We start from the raw sequence: 12789 nt of genomic DNA, 5'->3' as shown, positions 1-12789 counted from the left end.
GTCACACCTTTGGTGTGCTTGGATGTCCCAGCTGGCCAAAGCACCAGCGACTTGCAGGAGTTATTTTCATATGGAGGAAAAAGAAGTAGTATCAGGGGTTCATGAAGCCCAGAAGAGAAGATTTGCTGCCTTTTATCTGATGATCCAGCTCTTAACCAAAAGGAATGGAAATAAGTCCCAACCTTTGGGACTCTCAAATTGATCTTGGCTGGTAGCTGCCCAGAAGTTTGTGCCCATGATGCCAATTGATTTAGCATCACTCACGCTGAGAAAACAATAACCTTGTTTCCTGCCAGGTTCAGCAAAGTTCACTTTTAACAACAGAGAGCTTTAAAGGCCAACAGCACAATTTACTTCACAGAAGCAAAACAATGAAGTTCCTGGCTACAGCAACAAAGAAAAGCCTTTAAAAAGTCAGGCAGCGCGAGCACAAAGCAGGCTCAGCCCTGGAAGTGTCTCACCAGTGTTTTCTGAACAGCTGAAGGCATTGACATTACAGGACATTACCTCAGTTCTGTGGCTCTCCTGGGCAGACTATCTCCAGCAACACTGAATGTCCATGAAAATGATGTTGTATAATCAAAAAATACTTATGTGACTGCATGCAATCAGGCCTGGGCTAGCCAAGCTGGTTGATTCTGGATGCTTCTGAGAAAGCAAGTGAAATATTGCTTCATGCAGTTTGGGGCTGGCTCAGGGCTGGGAGCACGCAGCCTTCACAATGCCATGACTTCATCTTGTCCTGTGTGTGGGAGATGCACTGACCCGGCATGGCCTCGTCTGTCTTCCTCCAAAATTGTGGCATTTTTCAGGGCTTTGCTAGGACTTGGAAGGACCATGGCCCAAAAATAGTGTTCTTTCTTCAAGATGTTTGTTCCTCTCCCAGTTTGGGCAATGTCACTGGGGAAGTGCTGCTGTGCAGATGGCTGGCTTGGTGCCTGAGCTCTGCCAAACCAGAGGCTGAGGAAAAATGGGCTAACCTGGGCTCTCCTGCTGTGCCTCTGGGATGAATTCCTGTCTGAATGCAAGGGCTGAGCCCTCAACAGGCATTTCAGTTGCTTTTACTGCTGCCTTACCAGGAAGGACAGTCCCAGACCTGGACTTGTTAGAAGCCTGCTTTTAATTCCTACTGTATTTCTGCTCTTTCTGTATATCAGCATTTTCCTCTAGCCCAAATAGGTCCTCTCTCTCCTTAGTCAGAACAAGCACTCCCTGATATCCTGATGGAGAGCTTTCTTTGCCCATCTTTGCTGCTAGGAGGAAAAAGCCAAGGTTTCTGCTCTCTTCTCATAAAAGCCCCTGCCTGGACTTGTGTCCCCCACCGTGGCTATTGCTCAGGCCCAACACACGGTCCCACCCAGTTTTTAAAGCAGAAGTGTCAACTAACTACAGACCAGCAGGGAATCACATTCATTTACCCTCAAGGGGTAAAGGCAAAGGAAAACCACCCCTGCTGCATCCCCTGCTGTGGTGTGGAGTCAGGAACTCATCCCAGCACTTTGCTAATGCCATCCCCGGACAGCCTGGTGGAGCATCCAGGCAGTTTTCTCTTCTGTACACCTAGAGAAAGTACAAGAGAGAACAAATGCTCATTTCTGATGGTTATCCCACCCCATACTCCAGCCCTGTGGCTGTGCTGAAAAAACAAGGGGAGGGCAGTACTTAGCTGGGGAGGGCAGACCTTGCTGTGGCTTCACTGGTGAGTCACTGTGACCTGTGGATCCTCTCTGGGTACACTTTGGGACACAAACTGCTGGTGCCTCTAGGGAAGGAACCCCCAGCACAGCCGAGATCTCTGCTGGGCAAGTGCACTTACCTGTTGCTTTGAGCAGCCATGATCTTGGAAGCGTGGGCTCCACAGGAGGGGCACTGAAATCTTCCTCCCCAGAAAAGCTGAAGAGCTGTTCTCAGTCAGGGAAAGGACCCTGATTAAAATCTTCAGTATCTTTGATGAGCATCATCACTGGCACCACCTGTCCTTCTGCAGGAGGAGACACCAACATCAGCAGCACAGAGATGTAAATCTGCTCTCAGTTTTAACAAATGCAACCAGGCAGTGGTCTAATAGGCACTAGTTTACAGAATTTTTTTTTAGTGTATCAGAAATTTAAATCATTCAAAATGCTACAGCTAGATCCTATTAAAAATATGCATCGGATTATTTGGCTGTATTTTAATTAAACATTGATTTATCCAAATTATACAACTCAAGCACAGGAAAATTCAGAACAGTGGATTTACCATGCCCCTCTGTGGTGTTGCATGATTCATTTTTCAAGTCACCTAAGTGCTGGCACCCACTAGAGTCACAAAGCAGCCACCATCGTCCCAGGAAACTACTGGGGAAATTGCATTTATCTACTAAGAGATCCTTTGGGTTTTGGGGGAGCAGAACATAAGACAACATTCATGAGAGATGTAATACTTCAGAAGGCTTGCTCCAGAGTCTCAATTTTCCACAATAATTTATCACCCATTGCCTGCTGTGAGCAGTCTGTATAATTCTCTTGTTGTCACCACCCCAGAGCGACCAGACTTATTTGGCCTCTAGTGAGACATTTACCCACTTGCCAGGCCCCTCCACAGACCCTTGGATCTGTGACCCAGGAGGACAGCTCACTAAATACGTTCTGGTGTGGCTCTTTAATCAGCAAGTGTGCCTCGTTGCATTGATTGTCTGTCTTGTGTTGATCCAAAGTCCCTCACCTGAAGCCTCTCCATCTCCACTTGCTGTGGGATTGCAGCATCCCTGCACAGCTGAGAGGGAATGGCTCATCCCGTGGATCTCTTCAGACAGCTCCAGAGCACAGGCTGCAGTGTGGGTAAAAGCAAACAAGCAGAAGACCTGAGACTTTCAGAAAAAATAGGGAGAGACAGAACAGACAATAACAGCTTCATAGTTAAAAATAAAAACAAAAGCTTTTTTGATACATGCACCCCCACAAACTACATTATCACTGGAACAGCCCCCATTTCACAGTGAAACCAGCAGTTACATTTGATCTCCCCATCACAGGTTTCCTCCCAAGATTTTCATATACTCCCTTTTTTTCAAGGCAAAGCTAAAGTGTGATGATATCTCCTGTGGCTCTCTGGGGTCTCTGGGATGTGTGTGCACAGATATGTCTGTGTCTGTCCTTCTGCTTCACCTGCACAAGGCTTGGTGGTCTTTGTGTGCCTTTTCCTAGGAAAAAGCTTCTAATGCCTTTTCCACCCCCGAAATGGAGACAAAGCCAAGTGCAGTTCTTGGCATGTAGCTGTCCTAATGATACTGTGACACAGGGAGGAAAGCCATCCAAGAGACATCTGCTCCTTTATCACATGATGGGCTCTGCTTTTGGAATGCATAATTTGTCTGCCACAGCATCAGACACCCTTCAGTAGCTCAAAGTTAAATGATTTTTCTGAAGGGCTGCTTGTGGTTTGCTTTTCTTCCTTAAAAGATGTTCTTTGGAATTTGGGTCTCCATATCCAGGGCACTCATGGCTCCAGCACATTGGATGCAGACTGGGAAGAGCACTGAGTGCACTCCACAGCAGTGATGAAACTCTTCACAGGGCTCTCCAGAAGAAAGGCTCCAAGGACTGACATGAGTGTGTCTGCAGAGAAAACAGCAAGAACCACACTGTTCACAGTGATTACTCACACATCACCCAACATTTACATCTTTAAATTATCACTCAGATAAAAGTATTGCAGACTCACAGTTGTTCAGACAATAAAGAGCCATGCTGAGGTGGGATGCCTTGAGACTCCTCAGCATTGGGTCTGAACGACATCACCTCCCAGTGCTGCAGCCTCTGGGTAGCTGCTCTTATATTCAGCAAGCACAGGATGAAAGGAGCAGTTTCCTTCTCCTCAAGGCACAGCCTGTGAGGCACACAGGGTCCCCAAAGCCACCACAGCTGATCCCATGGGTGCTACACCCCAGACCTGGCTGTGTGGGGCAACATGGAGCAGATGTAGATGAGCCAGCTCAGGTCTGGAAACCAGGCTGCCCAGCCATGACGGTTTGTGCCTGAACACCACGGCCAGCCTTACTCCTGACCTCAGGCAGGGAACACTGCAAACCCCTACAGCTCAGGAAAACACCAATTCCACCCTGGGCTGCCCCCAGGAGCAGATTCCGCAGTGCAAGTCAAAGGGGGATGTCTGTTTGCTGTGTCAGAGCCTCTCTGTGTGTGCTGTTCCAACCACTTCCAAGGAATTATTTTCACTTCTAGAGTCCAAATCAAAGCAAAACACTACCAGACACTATTTGTAAGACAAAGCCATACCTGAGCTGAGATTTGAGGACTCACAAAGCTTCCCTCAGATGTTCCCACAAGACAGCTGCAGGCAGGGTTTCTGGAGGCACCAGCACAGTTGATGGCTACATCTCAGGAGAAGCAAAGGAGCTGTGGGGACAACTTGACTTTGGTTAAGTTTCAGAGAACTACATAAATTCTTCAAATTCACATAGTTTAAAAAAATGTAAATTTTAACAGTTATTCCTGGAGGGAAAAAGTTTTAGGAGTGTTGTGGCATCTGCTGACACTAATTCCTGTGATTCAGCAACTGTGGGCCATACTTGAAGTATAATCCTTATCCTTGTTTTTTGTTGTTTGTTTGGTTTTTTGTTCAGGACATATTTTAAATGGGGACAGATGAAAGAAAGAGAGGGCATGTTCACTTATTTATTTTCTGACAGACCATGAAAAAAAAAATTAAGAATGATTAAACCAACAAACTTTCTTTAATAAATTAATAGCAGCATCACAAAACCCTGATGTGGATGACCCAAAGAAAGTTGGGTACGTGACAGTATTTAACCATTCCCAAAGGTGTTCTCCCTGCTGGCTGGGAGGAACGCAGGCGCTGTAAGGCAGTCCCCTTGGCTCTTCATCCAAACGAGAGATGGACATCAGAACGGGTCCAGCTGAGGTTGGCATATGTACAGTTCTGGCGCTGAATTTTTTAAAAACGTTTATAAAAATTCTGAAAATTCTCTGTTCAATTCTCATTATATACATCCAAATATAGCAGGTTCCCTTTTTGCCCATACAACAGAACTGGCAAGGGTGAGACATGAAGGCTCCCATGCAAAGACAATGCCTGTGTGTAAACTTACACTGAGCTCGGGGATGCTGTGGAAAAAGAGCTATTCACATGACTTACACATGTGCTAGAAGCTACTGTAATTCACCTTATTGCTAAATGCTTTCAAAGTCTGTGGTTGGTTCTTAAATATATATATGTGTGTGTATACATAAGTACAAACTCACATGAGTATATATACATACACACATATACGTGTTTGGAAGAGATGTGCTATAAATTCACCCAAAGGGGAAAAAAAAAGAATTTAAAATGCAATGTGATTTTTCTGTACCATTTGAAATAATAAATTCTGACTCAGGGTAAAGGGCAGTCACTGAAGGTGCAAGTTGGTGTCTCTGGCCAGTCATTTTCCTACTGATTACCCAACCTTTTTGGAGAGGCAAGTGGATTCCCAAGCATCCTTGTCTGCCTGCAATAAGTACTATGGATTTATCCCAGAAGGGGATGATGGAGGAAAGATCAACTTCAGTGCATTGGTCTGGGATCAACCCAGCAGCAGATACAACCCATATGTGGTGTTTTAGTAGTGGCCTCAGCAAAGCTGTTGCTGCACACAGCAGTGCAAGAGCACAACACCACCTGAAGCACTAGCAGAATTTTCCAGCTCTTCTGCAAGTTAATTTTAACAGAATGAACACCTCAAGCTTAGAGTACAAGCAACTCATGTAAATAAAATGTGATTTATCCATGCCTAGTGTAAGCTTCTCTGTTCTGACAATTATCTTAGCCAGAGGCTGTCAGTGATGCTAAATGCATCCATGTTAGATGGGCACTGCAGCATCTGTGTAGTAGTTAATGAAGATATAAAAACCTTATGGGTGATTTCTGGCATTAGACAATACTCCACATAAGGAAATCAGTGTGAGAGGCATCACCCCAGAGGCACAGTGCCAGCAAAGGCATGGTGCCTTGGAGGGTTTGTGTACACAGGAATGCAGACAAAAATTAATTCAAATTATCCATGGTGTGTATTAAAAGCAGATTACTTAAACTGCATTCAATCCCAATGTGGATGCTTCCATTAAAGATGTAAGTGGTGTTAATATGATATACTATAATTTACTCTGGGAGTAAAATGGAATAAATCAAATTTAAAAGTTACTCCAGATGAATATCGCATGTAGACTAGCTCCAGGTCTGCTTCCTTGCTGTCCCTGGTCACCATTTGCTTTGGAATGATGTCACCAGCAAATGATTCCAATCACGTGCTCTGTTCAGCTCTGCCCACCCTGTCCTGAGACAGCAGCAGGGACCTTCACTTCTCTCCCAACATCCCCAGGGAGGCACATCCTGCTCCTCACAGCTCGACCCTGGCCAGCAGTGCACACAGAGAGCCTTCTGCTCTGCACCCAGAAGAGTAGTGTTCTACAGTGGTCTACACCCAGAGTAGTGTTCTATCACCAGCACTGTGCTGAACAATAAAAGCAAATGCTAAACCAGCTAAAGAATAACAACATGTGATGGCAAGAAGACCAGAGGTTTTGGCTCCTCCAAAGCCAGAGTGCTCCTCTTCAGGCAGGCCAAAGCCCCTGATCCTCCAGCAATGTGTGAAGGCAGTGCTGGCCACACTGAGCACAGCCTGCTGCATCCCAGAGCTGATGGTTATCTGCACCATCAAAGGAGGGCTTTTAATGAGCCTCAGGCCTTCCATTTATTGACTGTTTGAAATAGATAACTGCGGATCGCTCTGTTTCTCACGCTTCTCCTCCACGTCTGAAAGTGATCCCAGCCAGGACTGCAAAACCACCCTGGAACTGCATTCCCTGCCCTCCTTAGGGGAGCCAGAGCCTTCTGAGGAATGGAAAGAAAACAGCAGGATTGGAGAGGGAGCCAGAATCTAACAAAGGTCCCTTGAAGTGCACGACTGACCCAGCATGGCAGAAGCCACTATGTGTAACAGGACATGTCTGGCCAGGTGCCTGCATGGCCACTATGCTTCCGTGATGTCTCTCTGCCAGGTTTCTGTAAAGTCTTTACACGGCACAGATAAGGGTGAGGATTTAAAGTATATATTTACTGTCAACTTGAAAAAGAAAGTTATACTGACCAAGTCTAATAGCATGTATTTGATATATAACTATTAACGTGCCATTCTGGACTCCAGCAAATTCCACCTGAGATAAATATTCAGCATTTTTGTTCATGCACTGGAAGAAGAATTCAAACATTTTGTCCATGACATATGCAAAGTAACTAATAGTTCTGATCTAGTATTAACAGTAAATATAGAACCTTAAACTTCACTGCAGTATATTAATATATATTATTTTATGTACTGGACTGGAAAGACAACTCCTTTTTCTCTTAAAAAAAAAAAAAGCTTTGTTCAGAATGCAATATTTACATTGTCCTTTGACCGACACTTACATTTTTACACAATATATTTTGGCTACAGATACACAGTAGCAAAGGTCTGTGTGAGTCACTTTTACACACAGCTCACTCTTTCACTTACAACATTACAGCTGTTTATGGAGAGCTCTGAAGTCCCTGGTTGCATTTCGAGGCCCTCCTCAGCTTCATCTAGTTCCATGCTATTGAATTCATTGCCATTTCGATAACTAGTTAAAGTCAGATCTTTCCCATATAAAGCTGTTGAAGCAACATTCAGACACTGATTCTGCCGCAGTGCTGATTTTTTACTGGGCTTGTACTGGCAGCGGATGTAATTGGAAAAAGCCCTGCGGTAGGTTTTATTGAAGAGGGTGTACACCAGGGGGTTCACCCCTGAGCACACATAGCCCACCCAGACAAACACATCCAGGAGCTCACTCAGCAGGTCTTTGTCACAGGCTTCCTTGCAAAGGACAGACATGACATTAGTGATGAAGAACGGGCACCACATGATGAGGAACAAAAAGAAGACGATGCCCAGGACCTTGGAGGCTCTTCGCTCGTTGTTGATGGACTGCATCGTTCCTTTCCGGAAAAGCACTGCCTCCTTGTTTACAGGGGAGTTCAAGTGGGATGCCCCCTCGTGATTGTGAAGCATTGAAATGTTCTCAGTGTTGTTTTCCTTCTTGAGGCAGTTTACGCTGCTCCTCCTCTGCTTGGGCACCTCTCCACACATGAACACCGTTGCCTGTCTCTGCAGCACCTGGACAGTCAGGCAGTACGTGATCACCATGATGATGAGAGGGATGAAGAAAGCCATGAAGGATCCAATGAGGACGAAGTTCTCATCATTAAGGACGCAGGTCCCGTTTACAAACACCCTGGAGTCATCCTGCAAACCAATGACTGGAATAGGCATAGATATCCCTAGAAAAATGAGACCAAAAAGGAGACTGTTACCTGGACAGATGGGGCTCCAAAGAGGCAGCAGAGATGACGCAGGTCCTGCATGCATTCAGCCCACTGCCTAAAGCTTGTTTGAAAGAGCAATCACTGCTTCCATGTGAAAGGCAAAACATTAAACACTCCTGGGAGCACAGCTCCAGCATGTGACACCCTCCTCCAGGAACAACAGCAGCTTTGCTGTGCTCAACAGCTGACTTTAGCATTAATTGCAATTTGGGGGTGTAGAAAAGGCAGTCACCACTCTGCTGCATTCCAGCTGACCACTCCAGACCTGTCAATTTGTGGTGGGATTGAAATCACTGACACAGGGTAGATAGGAGCAAATTTTAAAGAGAAAAATTTTCCAAATATATAAGAATTACAGCTATGAAGATTTAAAAGCAAGTTTCTTACAGTAATTAAAATAATCCTGATAGAAAAATGCCCACTTTTGCCATGGCATCACAGACACATGGAAGTAAAGTTCTGGCTGTCTGGGCCCTTGTGGACAATCTCAGTGCAGACAGACAGGAGTCTCTGCAAGATCTCACTCAAATATTTTTCACGTGCACTGAGATCCAGACTTCGTCCCATGATCTGTGAAGCTCAGTCCCACACCAGGAGAGACACAAAACCTTCCAAAATCAACAACATATTTTGGAATACCACAACCTGTGTGTACAGGAGAATGCAGAAAACATGTGGTGGGCCAGATCTAGTCAGAGCATTGTGGGTTCATCTGTCCTGTCTCGTGTCTTTGGCAGGTACCAGAAGTTTAGGGCCATGGTATAAAATGGAGCAGCTTTAAGCATTATATCTTAGAAAATTCCCAAGCAAGAATTTGCATCCAGATCTCATTTTTAAAATAACATTTGAGAGTTTTATCTTCTGTGAATCCTTGATCTCATTTCTAACTCCATAATACTCAGTGGCATTTAGATCCTCAACCTATCTGTTTGTCATCTGAACAAAGTGTTTCTTGCTCATTTAAATTTGCTGCCTGATAATTTCTTTTGACTCCCCTCAGTTCCTCTACTGTGAGAAGCAGTGAATAATCACTATCTGGTCACCTTTTCCACCTTCTTAGTGATTTTCTAGACCTGTTATCATCTCTCCTGTCTGACATCTCTTTTGGAGCTGAAGAATGCTACTCTATTCATTCTCTCTCCTCGTGCCAAACTCATTCTATGCCTTTGATTATATTTTTTCCTTTCTTTTAAAGTTCCTTTCTGCTCTTTTAAAGAAATGAAAAAAAAAAAAACCCTGCACATTTGAGCAGTTGGAGAGCAATAGAATGAATTCTGTGCTCCCTTCTGGCCATCTGGCTGTCATGGAGCACCACTCCTCAGACATGTCTGTGGCTGGCCATGCCATCCTTTAGCTCCTTCACCTGAGAAATAGCCAACACTGAGGCCACTGTTGTGCCTGGATTGCTTTTTTTGGAGTTGCTGTGAACATCACAGGTCGTAGAGCTAATCCTGTGGGACTCTGAATTTCTAAACAGGGAGAATAACATGCTAAAGAGATTAAACAGGGCATTTTTCCCATTCCAGCTATGTGTTTTCCAGGATTCTGGAGAATTCATCTGCAATTTCTCATTACCAGAAGATTACCATTTGGCAGTAATCAAGTGAAGGAATTTCTTCTGAAAATTAACGATTATAAATGCCTTCTGTGACTGTAACACATGTTTTCTTAGCTCCAGGATTAGTTCCAGGATTTGCTCTTCTTTCCCTCTACATGATCATAAGTTTACCCTTGGCAAGGCAGTTGCCTCCTTTCCAATATGTTACCTGTGATCTTGCTTGTGCCAATTCCCTGCAACTGCAAAAACCTTCATCCCATAGATCCATCATTAAAGACATCATCCTAATGCCTTGGCCCCATCAAACCACAGACAGCTGGGAAATGATGGAAGTTAGACTGAGCACTCTTCACACAAAGAAGAAATCTGAATTAGATCAATGGCTTTATACTGGGATTATATTTACATGGATAATTTTATGCTTTAGTGCCCTCTATAACACACCTATCCTTTGAAATAAAACTCCAAAATGAATGAAAGTTCACTCATGAAGTAGTCGTGATTTAAGTTGGTGTTATTGCTTTAGCCAAGGGAAATGAGATGAGGTTTTGGGATATCTTCACACATAAACTGACATTTATGTGACACACATAAAGTATGAAGAATAACCTAGTTCTGGGATATGATGGATATACAAATCAAGAGCACTGATGGCAGCCTAAAACTCTGCATGAGCACGAGATAGCTCAGCATTAATGACAGGGAATGAGGGGGTAGCTGCTGTAATGGAAAAGCGTCCCTCAGCTCTCACATAACAAAGTGGGATTTCAAACTGAGGCAGCACAGAAGAGACAGAGCACTAAGTCTTTATTTGCACTTTCCTCCAGTCTAGGAAAATCCCATCATTAACAGCAGTAGGAAGAAAGATGCCCTCAGATAAGCTGCCAACACACTTTGATTCAGCTGTCAGCTGGATTCAGCACTGCTGAAGGGGCGGCACCACCCTCATCTCAAATGCCTCCTTTCACCTCACACCTCTCCTTTGAAACTCCTTCTTTAATACAGGATTTATCACCAATCCACTGCACAATTGAGTCTGAAAGGGAACTAATTCTGTACATACCTTGGGCAACAGGGACTAACTCACAGTGAGAAGTGTAGAAGGTCTCAGACACCTCATAGGGGCTTCTTTTGTGGGGGATTACTGCAAAATTGCTGCTACCACAATCCCAAATGCACTAATACCTGCTTGCCCACACAGCTCACAGCCTGGCTCTTGTTTCAGCAGAGCTGCCTTGATCACCCCTAAGCATTCCCAAGGCTCCTGGACGTGGATGAACATGGATGAATGTGGATGAAGATGGATGAACACAGATGAACACAGATGAACACGGATGAACATACGTGCCTGCCTGACTCGAGATCTGCTGTTTGAACAAGAATGGAGAAGGCATTCAGCTCCACTTGACTCAAGCAGCCCACAGCACTAACAATGCAGTTTTAACTGTCCATAATTTAAGAGCAAAGGTCAGTTGGTCACAGAATATTGAACTCCCTACAGCTGTGCAAGGAGGGTGAGTCTCAAACCAGGAAAGCCAACTCTGAAGCCAACTGCTCTCCACAGCCTTTTGTCAGTGCAGCTCTCTGAGCCCCAGTGCAGAGCATTCTGTGAGCTTCTGCCTGACACCCTCTTCATCAACAAACATCAGGCTGACATAGTGAACTGAAGTTTCCAGCCTCAGAGGCATTTTCCAGCTGTGTCAAATAACCCTTTCTAACTCAGGTGGCAGCAAATTCCCCAAAAGAGGCAGCGCCGCTCCAAAAAGTTGCAAGGTTAAAGTTTTGCAAACTTATTGCATGTCACAGTGCCCTTCAGAGCAAACCTGGTGCTCTTGTCTGAAGCCTGAGCAGTGCCTGGGGCAGCTGGTTTTGCCCCAGCAAGAAGAGACCACCAGCCACTAGCAGTCAGTAAGCCACAAACCAGTCCCTGCTGGACTCAGTACTGGGAGCTCTCAGCACCCTTCTGCCAGGCAGCAGCCTGAGCAGGACATTCATTTTCACCACACCAGAGAAGAAGAATGTGATATTTTTCTCCTCTGCCTTCCTTTAGCTTCTGTTTGACAGAGCAGCAGGAAGCCACACAGAGAGAGATCCTCTGGATTACAAATCCAATTACAAGTGTTGTCCTAACTGCTGCTTTTCAGCTTTAAAAATGTTCTTAAGCCAGAAGAAATGTTCACCAAATGGAGCTGAAGTTATGCTGTGGACACAGAGTAACAGATGCTCTTCACAGATTCTCAATTAATAAAACAAAACCCAAATGACTACAAATATAGGTTTATATGACATTTACTAGAGAAAAATTGGTTAAAAAGTCCAAATTGACATTCACAGATATATAGACTTAAATGAAAAACAATATAGTTTTTGTGTTTAATACCTTGTTTTCTTCCGTGAAAACCCATGAGACTGATAGAGATTATAGAGACCACTGAATAGCTGTGTCTTTGATGGTTATTTCCACTAAAAAAAGGGAGTAATTTCCAATCTTCTACAAGAAGATATTTTCTCCAAGGACAACCACCTAACTGAAGAAAACAGAGGCCTGCATTTGGGTTTTCTCTGTTTTTCCATGGGTGGAATTCTCAGGGCTGAATACAAAAGGGGTCACATTTTGCTGCAGGTACATGAGGTTGGCAAGGGCAGGGACCACCTCTCCTGGTGTCAGCACTGAATTCAAAGTCTGCTGCGTCCATGGCAAGAGCTCTGCTGACGCAGATGGCTTTGGACCTCACTGCCACCCTCCTGACATTTACAGACAATGGAAAAGAAAAAATCAAAGAGAAAGCTGTGTGCCAAACAAGTCTGTGGCTGCCACAAATACA

General features: G+C 44.6%; 1 protein-coding gene across 11 annotated transcripts in view; it reads right to left on the bottom strand.

Annotated features, from left to right (window-relative positions):
* Nucleotides 1–4716: 4716 nt before the first annotated feature.
* HTR2C (5-hydroxytryptamine receptor 2C) overlaps nt 4717–12789 on the bottom strand; it is a 224847-nt gene continuing 216774 nt past the window's right edge. For all 11 annotated transcript variants that reach the window (XM_085060273.1, XM_085060269.1, XM_085060270.1 and 8 more), the window contains one exon: nt 4717–8361. In XM_085060273.1, coding sequence (XP_084916399.1) covers nt 7529–8361 — 833 coding nt within the window. In that variant the 3' untranslated portion in view covers nt 4717–7528. The remainder of the gene's footprint in view (nt 8362–12789) is intronic.

Source organism: Lichenostomus cassidix, chromosome 4A, assembly GCF_008360975.1.
Source record: "Lichenostomus cassidix isolate B80296 chromosome 4A, HeHo_3.0, whole genome shotgun sequence".
Taxonomy (NCBI): Eukaryota; Metazoa; Chordata; class Aves; order Passeriformes; family Meliphagidae; genus Lichenostomus; species Lichenostomus cassidix.
This window is presented reverse-complemented; position numbering and strand designations above follow the sequence as displayed.